The sequence below is a fragment of the Mauremys mutica genome, chromosome 11 (assembly GCF_020497125.1).
Source record: "Mauremys mutica isolate MM-2020 ecotype Southern chromosome 11, ASM2049712v1, whole genome shotgun sequence".
NCBI lineage: Eukaryota > Metazoa > Chordata > Testudines > Geoemydidae > Mauremys > Mauremys mutica.
The window spans coordinates 32,192,682-32,209,301 of record NC_059082.1 but is presented as its reverse complement, the minus strand read 5'-3'; the positions used below and the strand labels follow the sequence as shown (position 1 = coordinate 32,209,301).

The window sequence follows — 16,620 nt, the reverse complement described above, 5'->3', positions numbered from 1 at the left end:
TTTTATACCGACGCAGATCAGGAGTAATTACATTGACTCTAGTAACGTTAATTTGGATTTTTACCAGTATAACTGTGAGCAAAATTTGCCTCCTGGTTTTGTTGCCTAATAAACTTGTAAGGCTCAAATACTAAATGAGTGAAAGGACAGCAGCGATCCGCACAGACATTCTAATGGTCCTGGAAAAGTAACTGCTGTGTTAAGTTCTATGTCATGCTGTCAAAAGAAAATATGAGTCCCTAAATCCCAGCTATATTTCTTCCCTAGTCTCACTCCTCCAATACTCCTCCTTGACTTTATGCCTTAATCTTTTTCAGCGGAGCAGCCAGTTGGCAGCCTCATAGTCCCAGAAAATATAGCTTTTCCCAGCATAAATAAGAGAGTGGCTGGAATAATAACTGATACTTCAGCTCCCTTCTTACTCAAGAAGCTTTCACGTATTGCCATCTCCCTCAATTTAGTCAGGAATAAGGACATCAAAGAGGAAAAGTTTCCTTCTCTCTAACAGGGTAACGTATCTCGCATTGGTCTCTGAAGTGAGAGAGAATGCACAAGTGGGATGCTTTGGGCATTACCTGGACCCCTAAGGGGATCTGTCACTGCCTGCCTTGTAACCTTGGGATGCCTTAATGCTGTACTACTATGGCTCAGATGCCTGACACTAGTAGCCTGCCAATAAGCACAGAGTCTCAGCCTGGCTTCCACCAGTCTAGTTACTCCTTTCAGGGTGACACCAGTGGCCCTTGCAAGTCCCAAGTCTCCCCAAATCTGTCCTTACTAAGTTCTTAAGTACCATTCCTCTCCAGTCTGTCAGCCCCGGAGGCGTGAAGCTAGCCCCCCAGTTATCCGTTCACTGTGGCACGCATAGTTTGCACAGTAGAGACCTGATTGTGGTAAACATAAACAGTTTATTTAATAGAAAACTCACAGATGAAATAGTAAGGGAGAGCAAACATACAAGCTATGCAGTAAATAAATATAAAGATTCAACCTCAGGCTTTACACTGCCATATTAGAGAAAATCCATTTTCTAAAACAAGTTACTTATTACTTTTGAACAGTTTTGCAGAGTACACCCTATCTAAACAGGGGATCCACTGTTTCATGGACAGCTTACCTCCTAGAGACTGTCTCTCGGTTTCAGGCTGCCTTTGACTTCAAACACTTTCCATTTTAAAAATTTCCTGTGTTTTCCCCCCTTCAGTCACTATAGATATTCGAAGTGGGGAAATCCCCAGTTGTTTCAATGTCTTTCCATTAACTTTTTCGGTCCATCATTGCCTTTTACTGGGTTGTACAACTGATCATTATTTGAGTCTGGCTTTTCTGTACAGACCTATCTTGGGAGCTGCATTATCATGTCTGATCACTCCCTGTCCTGCTGTGAGGTGGAGCTGATGTGTGTATGTATGTACATACACACCCACATACCCAGAGCCTCTATACATATCTCATAATGATTCTGAAAGCCTGTAATGTTCTCAATTTAATAAAAGATCTTACTTGACATATTTCTTTGCACAATAACATTATATACAATTGCTTATTCTTTGGAATGCAAGCTCCCTGTTTTCCCCTTGTAGCATGTGGACCCTGATTGTCACGAGTGTAGGGAAAACAGTATTTCACCCTATATTTTCAGTGTGTGAGATCAATATTTTGCTTCAGATTTATTCTTATGTCTTCTGTTTTTCCTCTTGGGGATTCCAGTTCTACACAAAGACTTTTTTTTTTTCATTTCTAAATTAAACAAGTAGTCATTTTTTTCATAGCAATAATTAAACTGGGCTGCCTTTTCCACCAGGGAGCCTTTATGATCTGGGCTAGTTCAGGTTTTTCCAGGTAGTGATCACACAGTTCATTAGTTAAAAAAATACTTTAAAGGTATTGTATCCAATAGCAATATAGTGTTTAAATAAATGAAAGACAGAGCTGTGTGGTCGGTGAATTACCACTAGTGTCACAAGTCATCCAGCAAACAAATGGAGAAACTGGTTGTCTGAGATCAGTTCTGGAAAGATTGATAACAGGGAATTAATTGTGCTGGAGGGACTGGAAGGACAGCTGTGAAGGAACTACAGGTGGCAAAGTGAACCAGGCATTTAAGGAACATCCAGAGAAATTCAGTAGACTGGATTACAGGAACCAGGAACTGGACTCATGAAGCCAAAGAAGCTGTGGGGCTTTTGCAGCGAGGATTGATTTTGCCCATATTGAAATTGGATTAATTTTATGATGTATTGGATTATCTGAGTCTCTCTCTTTCTGTCAGAGTGCTTAATTCCAAAATTATAAATGTATTTAAAAAAATGTACCAGTACAATGCCTCCAGATTAAAGACCCTATTTCAAAAAGAGTTGGAGGTTAACATTTATGTGTGTGTGAGAGAGAATTTTTATAGGAAATGCACATTACCCCTCTCTGTGCAAAATCATCAGCATACAGATGAATTACTCAGTATGATTACAGTATTGACATCACTAGCTTCATTTTGGGCTTCTCTTTAGAGGATTAGTAATAACTTCCACTAAAATCCTCAGCTAGATCAAGCTGACAAAGCAAATGCTTTAATTCTGTATTACATTGTACCGTGTTGCAGTAGAATTTAAGGGCTTGTCTACACGGCTCTGCAGACCAGACTGTGGGGGTGTGAATTGTAGAGTGTCTTTGAAGTGTTGCCCAGTAATTACCCTGTATAGGCCCAGCTGATGTGAACTAAAGCATACCTAGTTTGTGCTAACGTAGTCCTGTTTGGAATGGGAGTATGTTAGTGCAAACTAGACACTTCTGAGTTCGCGCTAGCTGGGTCTGCACAGGGTACTTACAGTGCAACACTGCAGAGCACTCTACAATTCACACACCCCCAGAGTCTGGACTGCGGCGCCGAATAGACAAGTCCTAGGTCTTAAGTACAGTGGCTCTTAATATTTAAACAATAGTTTCAATCTTTAACATATGATATCAAATAATGCAGATCACTTTTTCTGTGGTGTTTCTAGTACAGGATGATTCAGGACTAGCGTACCCAGTCAATGGAGGAAAGTGACTTTGGGTGGTTTGTGATGGAAGAGTGAGAGCACAACAGCGTAGGGGATGATAGCCTCAAGAGTGGTGAGGAGGAGGAGGAGGAGCTGCTAATATTAATACTCATTTAAACCTAAATGAGTACACTCATCACAATTATGGGAGTACTGTATTTTCAAAGGTATAACTACTAATATGCTATCTCTTAATTTACTGAATTTTTGAATGGCCCTGGTCTGTTTTTATGGTTCTAACAGTGTTCTTTGGGCTTGGCACTTAGTGACCTACTTAATCCACTTCTCTGCCAGCATTTATCCTTAACATACAAATTTTTCCTCTGCTAAGCTAATGAAAATGCGTTGTTCATCAGCAATGAACATGTCATTTAAAACTAGGTGACAAAGTCTGATTGGCTATGGGGCACATTTGCAGAACTCTTAGACTTGGCAATGATTTCTCAGACCTATCTAATTCCTTTCTTCATTGCCTTTCTAACTTGCATCCTCCCACTGCTCAACTGCTGGTTTTGGACATTTATTTCTCACTGCCTCTGATTCTTAACTACTTGGCCCTTTCCTTTGGTTCTGTGCTGAGTTCAGGATGCTTTGTTGACCTTAGTAATAGAGCTAGGCACACTGGATCCAAATCTTTGGTAGTTAATATTTGGGTCTGAATGTCATGGCTTTGGCCAGTTTCTGCTTGCTATACAGTATTTTTAATGACATTGTTTCATAAATTGCTCTGAAAAGATACAAATCTGAATGTACGGGTGGAGTGGTGTGGTGTGGTTTTTCATTTTTTTTAAATCAAATTTTCAAAGCCATTATAAGCCTCCTGTATTATATCAGAATCGGCGAGGTGGAGTATTTTCTGGTTTGGGAGTTTGTTCTTTTCCTAACCATTTAACTCGGTGAATATGGAATGGCACCTTCGTAGTAAAACTGTCCTAGATGCATCTTGACATACAGGGTGTGCACTCCTCTTAGTGTGTATCTCAAAGTAGAAAAGCCTGAGTTTAACAGTACAGCTGAATGACAATGTCCTTGTGGGCATAGCACTCCAATGCCATGTCTTATTAGGATCCCAGGAGACAGATATCATGTATGTCTCTAACCAGAATTTTGAGTGGGAATTTTGATACAGTTAAATTCTTAAAATCCTGTTACTTGAGAATGGTGGTGTAAAGCATATAAACTTGTACATGATTAGTAGTTAAAAATTATAGCGTTTTATGGTGCAGTCCTCACGAGCCTGTCAGAAGGTACAGAATTTGGAAAAACTATGTTTTTGTGCACCAGAGGAAAAAGTATAGGGCCAGATCCTGCTTGCTTTATTTCTAATAGTCCCACTTGGGCTACTCAGGTGAAGAAGACAAACAAAAATTGTTTTGTATACAGTAGTGCAGTGAATCCTTTCATATTTGTTTCCTTATCAGGTACTCGTTTTAAAGACAGCTGTTCCACTGAGCCAAAAGGTGAAATAGAATAGAAAATTAAATTGAAACACTAGTGTGTGTGTGTCCAGCATGTCACGCGTTCTGTAAACGTAACTGGAGTAGAGTTCAAAAACACCATGCCAGTTTTATTTTTATTGTAATTTTAATTTGAAATTAAAAGAAAATAAGTAATTAAAAGAGAGCTTTCTTCTTGAGATATGCCTGTTAATGTTTGATACTTCTTGGTGAAACAGTATCAATTCTTGCAGATTTTCAGTGACTTTCTTTTGGCCTTTTTTGAGGCTTAAAAGTATTATTCAGTATTGAGACTCATTTGCAATTTAAACTTGCATTGAATTATAGCATTGAGAGAGAGAAAATCAAAATCCAACTCATATTTTTTGCAGTTCACTCACTGGTTGATGAAGGAGCAGTGTGGACTTTGATTTCTACACGTACATTTTATCTGTAAGAATCCCTTTCTGCCTACGGTACGTTGTAGGATTCATTCATCAAAGATAAAACACTTCTTGCTCCTGTTACATTAGATGACGATTAAAATATACAGTGCATCTATATTGTCTAAATAAATTGTGCAAGAAAAAACATTGAGTAACAGGATTATAAATCAAGTAGGTACATTTCTATAGACTCCATAGCAAATAAAAACTGCACAGGATCATATCTCTAGCTTTGGTTTTGTCCCAAAATAAATCATTTGAAAGGTAAATGTGGACTATAAAAAGATATAATATAAATTGCTAATTTGGAATGTTTGAGTAGGGTTTTGCAATAAGGTCATAGATCTCACATGGACCTAGGGGTAGTGGGAATTTGGGCTTTCTTTTTATATTTGTCAAATAATTACTATATTTCCTCTGGTATTTGCTAATTTTTCCTGTTGAAAACAGCTAGAATTTAAAATTTCTTGTTCTTTTTTTTTTTTTTTTTTTTGAAGTCATACAGCGTGACTGTTTCTGCATATTTATGGCCCTGTTGTTACAGTCTGGAGTAGTACATATAGATATGAAAAGGGTTCCTTTGAAACTCAGTCATCTTAGTAGTTGTAGTATTGCTGTATGGTTGGATTTGTTGGTCTTGAAATTGCTTAAGCAGAACCGAATGGTTCTAAACTGTTCTTACGGGCCAGCTCCTTTGTGCTACCCTTACATAAAATTAATTGAATCAAGATTTTAGAGTGTGAGTGTGTGTGAGAGAGTGATAAGGCTGCCCTACCTGGGGTGCTCCCCGGCAGCAGGTCTCAGCTTTACAAGGATGTCTGCTGCATTTTCCTTCCTCTAGAGTCCCCAGAAATAGTTCCCAGATTCTCTCCAAGTATAAATATAGCCCTTGTGAGGTTCATTTATTACAAAAGTCCCACAACCCTAGTTGAGATTTCCCTCAAACAATATGTACAGCATGCAGCCCCAGTCTCCCTCACCCTACCCCAGCTCCGCAGCATGGACCTCTCCTGTCCTGTACAAGGACAATCAGACCAGCCCTTCCAGCTGGAGAGCAACCCCTCTGTTCCCAGCAGGAAACCACACCCCTGCCCCGAGCCTCTCTGCTGGGAGCATTTTAGCCAGAAGATCATCCCTCATTCCCTCTGGCCCTCTCATGGCTCCCCAGGGCCCAGCTCTCTGGTGCTAGCAATGTCAATGGGTAAGCTCCTCTGCTGCTACCCTACTACAGCCTTCTGACCCTGGCTATGTGGCTTGGGGATGCCAGCCAGCAAACCTCTCTTGCTGCTGTCCTGCCATCAGCCTTCCCCCAGGAACCATCATCGGCTTCTTTCCAGGACCACCTCTAGGCCCCGGCTTTCTGGCAGCTCTTGTCTGCTCTGACTCATTGGGACTCCTTCTCCTGGCTTCCTTCAGGGACATCAACCCACTGGATCTCTGAAACTTTACAGACCCCAGCAGCTACCTTTCCTAATTTGGTCCAAAAGGGGAGCACCTGCTCTGGCCCAGGGGAACTGGACTTACCTCATTTACAGGGGCCAGTCACCCTAGGACAGAGTGATATTTATAATGTTATTCCCAGAAGAGCATCATATAAATGTAGTATGGACTAATCTGCACACAAGATTTCTGACTGCTGACCGTAACCTCTCAGGCAGTATGTTTCTGTAAATATCAGAGCAAGACACAGCAAGTCTGTGAATATATTGTGATAGACAAGGTATGGACCAGGACACAGGGGATATATATCTGAGCTTGAGGACACTGGATTATACTTCCTTTTAATTGTCAAAAAAGGATTTTTAACAATCAGATTGGAAACATAAGGCTGGGACCTTTTTTGTTTTACACTTCATCTGATGGCCTTTATCCCCATTAGCACACGGTTTGCATGCAATACCTCTAGTTCTTTAGCATTGGCTCTAGCGGTATATTGGATATAATGCAATTGTCCTCTAGACTAGGGTTCAACATGTATATCTTACTGATCCACAGCAATGTCACCAGTGGAATTGTTCCAGCACATTAGTGTAACTCTGGATTTTTATTAGGTTAAAATAATTTTCAAGACCTTTCGGGATCAATGCTAGCTTGTTAATTATAGGGACAATAGCCGGTAAAGTCAACATATGCCAACCCGTATTACACAGTTACATGGAGCTCTTGTATTCTCAGAATGGGGAAACTCTACTCATCTCAGATACTACTGTGTGGTCACTAGCAAATGCCAACTTTAATACCTGCTGTATGGTGTTTTCAGTATGCTGTGTATTTTGGCTCTTGGTTCATTATGGCAATACAAAACACAACGAACCTACATGATGATTGATTGGCATTTGATCTCTTATCTAATATTCATAATAATATGCATGTTTAACAAATACAAATCAGGTCTAAAAGCAAGTATTCATCTACGTTAACCAAAAATACGAGGTTTGATCATATGTTTAGTTTTCTGTATAAACTATATCAGTACATGTATGGAAAATAACCCTATTTTATCCTACAACCTAATTCTTTCAGGAATACTTCATATAATTTCCTTTTCCACGATAACCTCTCTGCATCTCTCTGCATCCTCCCATTTCTGAACTGTTTTTCTTTGTTTTGCCTTAGCTTTGTTTATCTAAGGACCCCATTCCCTGTTGTTAACTTTAAGCATACATGAACATAACTGCAGGATTATGGCCTTTGGTTGCAAACCCTGAACAGTAAGGATAACTCTGTTATCTAGTGGTGTGTTATTCTGCAGTGCTGTTTGAGATCCACAGAGCAGATCTGAGGATAAAAAGCTCTTAAAATAGGGTGTTCAGATAGTCAAACCAACAAAAACCCTCAAGCCCTTCAATTTATCCATTTAGCTAACGAAGGGGCTGGGAACATAAAAAACAGGATCACACTGAATGGAGGCATCTTGTCAAAGACCAGGACAGGTGGAAATAGTCTGGTGAGCCAATTAGGATAGAGTAGGCTGAGGTCAATTTAATAATAGTGACAAATAGGAAGATTGGACATTATGGCAGAATTTTTGTAAGACACGTTGATCACTTTGATCTATTAGATGATGGGAATGGTTTCAGAGCCAACTAATTCGAATTCTTGTTTCAAACAGAAATAGAAACTGCAATTTTACTTACTCCTTCCTTAAAGTGTGGTCACGAGGAATATTTAGAAACATGCAGCCATGTTAAGTGGTCATTCCTGAATACAGGACTTTCCATAGTCCTGCATGGAAGTGAAACACCTGAGCTTCTGGATGTCACTTAAATGACTGTACAGACTCTGTCCAATAGATAAACTATAAAGATCCCTATCACTGTGCTAGCCAAAACCTCAGGCAGGAATAAACAGAGGATAGTGAATTCCAGTTGAAAAATATAACCAATCTCATTGGGTGAAATACTGAACCTACTAAAGTCAGCAGGAGTTTTGCCACTGACTTTAGTAGGTTCAGTATTTCACCCACTGAGGCCTGGTCTACATTACAAACAAACGGCGGTATGAGTACTTTCCTCAGGGATGTGAAAAATGCATACCCCTGAGTGAAGCGGTTATGTTGACCTAACCCTTGGTGTAGACAGTGCTGTGTCAATGGGATGGCTTCTCCCATCAACGTAATAGCAGTGTTTTAAGTGTAGACCTGCCCTGAGTTAGTGTTTGTTCGCATCAGAGTGAATCTGAGACACAAGTTCTCAACAAGGGTGGAACATTGAACTAACAAGTGACAATAAAATGTATTTATACACTGACAAATTGCCTTGCATGTTTACATTTTTTCCCACTGCAATATGTTGAGGCAGAGATTAAGTTTAAAAATAGCAGGTGTGAGCAGATTGGACCTTGTGAGGATGCATCAGGGTCATTTTGAAGTAATGGTTTATGTTCTCTAAGCAATGGGCCTTACCCACTCTCAGAAAAATCAGTGACAACACGTGTTGACTTAATTAAATGTAGTGTCCTTTTAACTAGATTATAAAGCCTCATTTAGAGCCTTTATGAATGACACTTTTCTGTTTGCAGTTTCAGTTAAGTTTGCACAAAAGTGCAAAAATGGTGTCTTAAGATTCCAGGAAGCGAGTTGGTTTCATAAAGCCACTTACTTTAAATGCAGTTTTTATAACTGGTAATTTGTTTTCCTGATACTTCCGGTAACAGCGGATCCTTGCACACCTGCAACAAGGGGGTAATGGAATACGTAGATATTGTTTTTGTCATCTTGTATATGGCATAGTATTGTACAGAACATGCAGAGTATAAAAATAATGTATTTTTTTAAGATAAGCCCCAGACGCTGAATATTCAGTTTCCTTGTCAGAAATTTGGACTAAGTTACTGTGGTTCCTGTCACATCTTTTCATTTCTATCCTTCATCCTTTAGTCTGCATTGTTCTCATAAGATGCTACACACTGTAAATGTTCCCCTGCGCAAAGCTTAAAATCCTCATCTGCAGCCAACCAAGATATGCTAATATATTCATGATTCAGTCAGGCAGGGTTATCTCTAAATACCCCCACTGCAATGGTGTAGTCCTGTTGATGTGATCCAGAGTGGTGTTCTAGGAATTCTTTTACAATTGGTTGACGGCAGCTGCCATGTCTGAATGGAAAGGTGTATGTTGGCGTTCCTTGAATGCATTCCTTTCCTCTCCCCAGAGGAGGTACAGTAGAGTTATTTGAGTGTTACTAGGGAGAGATTTTTGATGCAGTAAAAGTTTTAGAGAGATAGTGATGATTTGATAAAAATGCCTTGTGCTCATAACTGTTCTTGTTCTTATTTTGCAGGGCCGCCCAGAGGATTCCGGGGGCCCGGGGTCTTCGGCGGCGGGGGGCCCTTCCATTCCGGGACCCGCCGCCGAAGTGCCCCGAAGACCCGCGGCGGGAGCCCCCCGCCGCCAAATTACCCGCTGAAGCGGGACCCGCCGCCGAAGTGCAGCCCGGTCTTCGGCGGTAATTCGGTGGCGGGGGGGGGCCCCGGCGTGGGTCTTCGGGGCATTTCGGCGGTGGGTCCCGGACCCCCGCCGCTGTATTACCGCCGAACACCGGGCTGCACGTCGGCGGCGGGTCCCGCTTCGGCGGTAATTCGCCAGTGGGGGTGGGGGGGGGTCCTTCCAGAGCGGAAGGACCCCCCGCTGGTGAAGACCGGGGGTGAAGAAACTCCTGTGCCCTCTTGCCCCGCCCCCTCTGGGCGGCCCTGACCCTATCCACCCCCCCAGAACACCCACAATCCAACCCCCCCATTCCCTGCCCCCCGACCGCTCCCTCAACCTCCGCCCCCCACCTCTGCCCCCTCCCTGTCCCCAGGATTCCCTGCCCCTTAGCCAACCCCTCCGGCCCCGGCCCCAGCCCCAGCCCCAGCCCCAGCCCCAGCCTCTTACCCCCGGCTCCCTCCTCACCCGGAGTCTCAGCGCCTCGCCCGACAGCCGCAGCGTGTCTCCGCCGGGGCCCCTGAGCTCCGTCCCGCTCAGAGCTGCGTGGGGAGGGGGCAGGGCTGCGAGCGGAGGGAGCTGAGCTCAGCCCGGAGCTCCCAGCCCCGCCCCCTCACCACGCGGCTCTGAGCGGGACGGAGCTCAGGGGCCCCGCCGGAGAGACGGCGCTTGATGCGCTGAGGCTCCAGGAGAGGGGCGGAGGCGGGAGCCTCCGCTGTTCTCTTGGGGGCCCCTGCGGAGCCCGGGGCCCGGGGCAAATTGCCTCTTTGCCCCCCCCTCTGGGCGGCCCTGTTATTTTGTCATGTCAAGGGTTGACTATTTAACTCTCAGAGTATGAGTTCCCTAAGGGCACGTCTTCACTAGCAACGTTAAAGTGCGGCATAGTGCTGGGAGAGAGCTACCACGAGGGGAATAGCTACCAGCCCTGGGGTGTGTTTTTTCACACCCCTGAGCAAGAAAGTTGCAGCGCTATAAAGTGCCAGTGTAGACAAGCCCTTGTGCTATCATTTAAGGGGAAGCTAGAATTTGATCTCGGCACTCCAGATCTGAAACTTTCTCTGTGGAAGTCGCATATTGATTATAAAGTAATTTTCTTGGCTTACTGATTCAATATGAAGCCAATGTATCTTTCCGACTTCCTATTTTAGAATGTTTGTCTGTGTCTGTCTGGTCTTTTTGAGGTCTGTGATTATTGGCTTACTGATTTGTTTTATTTTTAACCAGGAATTACTTGGGTAAGGACTTTTATGTGCTTTGTTTGAGCAATCCACTTAAACATAACACTTGCAGAGAGGGGAAGCAATTTTTTAAGTTCAACACTCAATGTTGGTGTGTGATAAAACTTTGAATCTTGATCTGTTGCTAGATCTTTAGGTAAAGATCATGTCTGTATGTGTCTCCTACAATATAGTTTATCCATGTAAGTGTCATTAAGATTCTGCCTTGAACCCAGGTATAAAAGCAAACAAATTTGTAAGACTGACACATCTTCCAACACCCCATCCCTCTTTACTCATTGTTTGCTGAGCTCTTAACTTGTGTATAAAGGGACTGAAAATGTTCTAAGGAGCTGCCTGTGCAGTAACTTTGTGCATGTCTTTCACACCCATTTGCACACAGACGGTCCTCAGAATTGTAACTCATGCAACCACTAAGAGTGTACAAATCCCATTGTCCTTTGTCTAACACTAGGGATATTTGGACATCACACTTTCTCCTTCCATTAGGACACATTGTGGCAACTTTTTCCTTTGCTGCCATCTTTTGCTAAACTCTCTCCGTCAGTTTCTCATTGGGGATGAAATTAAAGGAGTAACTCTAATTGTGTCTAGGGTGCTGTTGCCACTGCATCATTACTGAAACAGTATTTTGCAGCTCAAAACCTGAGCCCCATAAATGAGAAGAGGAAGATGATGAGAAAGAGAGAGACTTCAGTGCTCATCTCCCAGGCAGCTGTTCTGTTACGGGAAAAGTTATTCAGTACATCCCCATCTGTAAGTTGAGTAATACCACTGCCCTGCCTCCCAGGGGTATTGTAAGGATTAACACGTTGAAGATTCTGAGGTGCTTGCAGACTATGGAAATAGCAAGCATAGAACTATGTAAGATACATAGATGCTCCTCTTGCTGAAGCATTAGAAGAGGCAAAAAATAGGAACAGTTTTATTGCCTTAGAATAGTGGGCTGTAAATGCTGAGAGTCGCACCATTCCCACAGTACTTGTGTCTGTTTGGCAAGAGATGGGTTGTCTCTCACTGGGTAGATGCAGGCTTTAGTTCAGTTGAAATTCGAACTTCAGCTTCTTGGAATGTGTTCACCTGGAATGTTTACATGAGCAATACTTTCCAGCTGGAGCAGAGCTTGTATCCACTTTCCCCACCTGCTCATTCTGCTGCTATAGTTTTAGCCACTTACTAATCCCCATAATTTGGTCTGTCTTCTATATTGCTCCTTCTATGGCGTCTGCCACTGTCTTCACACCATGGTCTTCGAGCCCAATGTGCCACTTCTCTTCTTTAAACATTATGATAAAAAGCATCCTTTGCTCTTTAGTCTACAGTGGGACTCTGTGTGCATGTAAAGAACGCAGGTGAGGGAAATAAAGTGTACCTGGGACTTCTGCGCTGCATATTACTCTTTCTGTAGTTGATGTTGGAGGGACCACTCCCAATGCCAACGGGAGGAGATGGGAGGATTCCCACTTCTACACTCAGAACTTTGAGGGTGAAGTCCATGCATGCACTGTGGATTCTGTGCTTTTCTCATATTACACAATGCAATGTGGATAGGTTGCAGTGAACCAGAGTCTGTTTGGCTCTTATGCCAGTGTGCAATGTGGCCAGGAAGAGCTTGAGCAACGGTCCCCAACCTTTTCGTCTGGTGGGCGTCAGACGAAGGACCGTGGCGGCTGTCGAGCATCCGCCAAAATGCCGTTGAATTTCAGTGGCGATGCCTCTTGATGATGTCGCTTGTTGGCATTTTGGCGGATGCACGACCGCTGGCCAGGACGTGGGCGCATTTAGATGCCCCCGCAGGTGCCACGTTGGGGACCACTGAACTTGCGGAATTTCCCTTTTACCTTGTGCATGTTAGCCCTTGTAAGAGCCAAGCAGAAATGCAGTCCCTGTGCTTAGGGGAAATCAAGGACTGTTCAGTTCCTACTCTCCTGGCACCAGCTTGCATGTGGGAGCAGACTGTACCCCATGAAGGTATTTAGTAGAATTCATACTCCCCTTGTGTGCTGGGAAGTTCAAGGAGGCACTCTACAGACTGACTCTCCATGCTTCCTCTGGGATACTGCGGCCTCGTGTTGCGCTCTCTCTCTGGACTCTGCACACCTGACATGATCTATCCCTTTAGGAACAATTCCCCCCTTTTTTTAAAAAGACATAAAGAAGAGCAATTCAAATGAGCATAGCTTAAGCCAGCGCATAATACAGACACTCCCCAGGTTACGCAAACCCAAATTACGCAAATCTGCACTTACGGAAAAAGTTCCGTAAGATAGAAATAGTTGGGTATTTTTGTTTTTGTTTTTTGCATAATGGTTGGGTATACGTTTCCGACTTATGCAAATTCGAGTTACGCAAGGCGTTCCAGAATGGAACGCTTTCGTAAGTCGGGGAGTGTCTGTAGTTACCATGGAACACCTTCCAAAGAGCATTATTTGATATGAGCTTTGGTTTAACTAGTAATACAATGTTCAATATAATATGGTACAGAGAGGACTTGCTGTTTCAAGGAGACATATTTCTGGGCATACCAAACAACTCTTTCATAGGTTCAGTGGTTTTAAAATATTAGCTTTTTAAATGTATCCCACGTTAAATATCTGGCCTGTTGCCTGGAAAGTGTTCTTGCACCATGCAATCATGAATCCTTGGGTTAGGTAAAGATTTAAGCACTTATAGGCTCCTACTTGTTAAGTATCTTTCATGTATAGTAAATGCATACATTCAAAAAAAAAAACCCTGATCTTTAATGCTGTTTAAAAACATGTCTGCTTTTTGCCTATATTCTAGGCAATACAGTAGATATGTAGCTTTTAAAATGGTGCATTTGACACAACTGAATAAATTCCATAGTTGTGCAATAAACTCGAGATGCTTTGTATTTAGTACATACAAATGTAACTGCATTTTTTTTTTGTTGGGTGGTGTGGGGCAAAGAAAATAAAAATTTGCTAAGTTAAGGCTTATAATTTATTTAACTGAGGGAATGCATGCAAAATGCTTTTATCGGTCAAATGGACACTCTTTGCAATTCTAGAGACCTTCCCTTTCATTGCATATAACTTAAGCATCAACGGTAAGAGCATTGAACAAGGAGCTGTTTCATTATTACAGTGTCTCAGCATAAAAAAGAATCAAACTTAGCTATGGCAGCTCCATGTTTATATTCTATTAATATTTTAAAAGAAAACTAAGAAGGATAAACTTCATAGAAATGTGTGAAAATGTACATGGTCGATGCGCTATATATATATATAAAATCTGAGAATGACTATCTTCTGCTTTCTCTCTCTACTGGCTATGGGAAAGAGATTTAATTAATGTGATCATTATTCCCTTAAAAAAAAAGTAAAAGGGTGATATTATCTAGTATTACTGAACACCACATTAGGGTTTCAGACTGTAGAGGTTCTTGAGTTGAAGATACCCTCTGTGACAAGCTTTTATATGCATATTAAGAAAGACCAGCTTCTCACAGGTCACCTAATTTGCTAATTACTCAGCATTCAGATCAGGTATTTGCAATGAAATTAGCATGCGACAAAGAGCATTTTTGAGAGGGTTTTCTGATGGGAAAACCAGTCAGAGTTTAAAGTAACATTTAAAAACATGAAAGCAGTTTTCTGGGGTTTAGATTTTCAGTTCCATTGTATGTGGCTGCTACAAGGAGGAGGGAAAATCAAACTTTGGAAAAAGGGCAAGAGAGGATTCAGAATAGTGAGAAGAATGATTTGCTTTGAGGCTATGGCATGAAAATAATGGTGCCCTCCTAGAGATTATAGAACTACTCTTAGCCCTTCTGTCTGTATCCCTAACCCTTGTGCAGGGGCAAAAGGAGATGGAGAAGCAGACTCCACCTCCCTAGCTGGAAGGAACAGAAAAGGTCAGTGCCCTGGGATGCCCAACCCCCAGGTAGGTGGAAATGGAGACCATCAATAGCTGAGAGAAGGAAGAATCCTTGGAGAAGGGGAGAGAAGAGGACACCCAGCTTGATCAGGTTACTAAGGGACTGTTCTCTGGAAGACTTACCCCATCAAGTTAAGCGCATGGGAATGGGATGGGGGAGCTACTGTCCATGGTGTAAATCTGTCTTCTGGATGAGGACTCTTGCCATCTCTTGTGGTTCTAGCATCTTTGTTTGGAGCCCTGACTTGGTTTCAAAACACATCCTCAGCCGTTACGGTATTATTGCTAATTCCTGATCATTATTGTTGTTGAAGAAAAGATTCTGAATTTTGTTTCTTTCCAGCTGAAGAAGCAACCCAGATGTTGTTAGCTAACAATGCAGACAGCACCATCATCCCGCTATCCCAGTGTCGGGGTGAGGTTAACCCCTGGATGGAAAATCTAATCCTAGCAAGACAGAGTTCATGTTGGTGGGACAGGAGAAGCACTTTGAAGAACTACTCAAAGCTATAACCCCTCTCTCCCTGGAAGGTGTCTCCTTTCTCATGGCCCGGATGGTGGTATACCGCCTGAGTTTTACAGGATCCCACTCTGCTCCTGCCTACCTCTATAGCGACGGTGCATAGCAATGCCTTTTCACCCTCTTCAGCTGTCCAGGAAGCAGTGCCTGTGCCTTTCAGCTGTGAATGTGGCCATGTCGATCCATCTGTTCATCATAACCAGGCTCAGCTGCTTCTCTGAACTTCATCTAGGGATGGAAAGGGAGGTGATGAGAAAGTTCCAGGTCGTTCACCCTTTAGCAGCCCAGTGGCTACATTACCCAGGGTGATAAAAACACATCATTGAATGGTTATTTGTGTAACATGGGCCGCCCTTTTGGATACCAGATTGTAATCAAGATCCTGATAATTATACTCAATATGCTGGGCCCCATTTATTTTGGTGATTCTTTCTGCACAACCTATTACAACCGCTGTGCTTTATTAGGGTGCTGGAGCTGTTTGTGCCCAGGACGAAGCTCACAGGGGCAAAGGAAGAGGGCTTTCTTGGCTGCTGAGGCTCAACTATGAAATCGTCTTCCATCACACAGGTCAACATAACGTCTTGCCACCTTCTGAATTTAGAGTGAGACCTGGCTCTTTGCAAACGCCTTCCTACCATAGCAACTGTAAGGAGTGGTCTGAAGATGAGTTAATGAAACCTTTGAAACTCAAACAAGCTATGCAACTTTATTGCTGTATAAGGAGTTGAGAAAGGAGGAAAACAAAGCCCTTTGAAACTGTTTGTTGCTTTAGATTCTGAGCACCAACAAAATTACATCAACTGATAGTTACATTAGAGCTACCTAAATAAAATCAAATATGAATCTTATAGACTAACAGACGTTTTGCAGCATGAGCTTTCGTGGGTGAATACCCACTTCCTCGGATGCATCCGAGGAAGTGGGTATTCACCCACGAAAGCTCATGCTGCAAAACGTCTGTTAGTCTATAAGGTGCCACAGGATTCTTTGCTGCTTCTGCAGAACCAGACTAACACGGCTACCCCTCTGATACTCAAATATGAATGTATTTACATTTTATCTAAATTTCAAACCTTTTGGATCTTTTTTTTTTTTTCAGCTGGCCTAAAACAAG

At 42.6% G+C, this 16,620-nt stretch overlaps 1 protein-coding gene across 1 annotated transcript in view; it reads left to right on the top strand.

Annotated features, from left to right (window-relative positions):
• Positions 1-16,318, top strand: part of LOC123344230 (nuclear receptor ROR-alpha-like) — a 64,854-nt gene extending 48,536 nt beyond the window's left edge. Inside the window, exon 2 of the mRNA XM_044980171.1 lies at positions 15,327-16,318. Coding sequence (XP_044836106.1) covers positions 15,327-15,496 — 170 coding nt within the window. The 3' untranslated portion in view covers positions 15,497-16,318. The remainder of the gene's footprint in view (positions 1-15,326) is intronic.
• Positions 16,319-16,620: the final 302 nt, after the last annotated feature.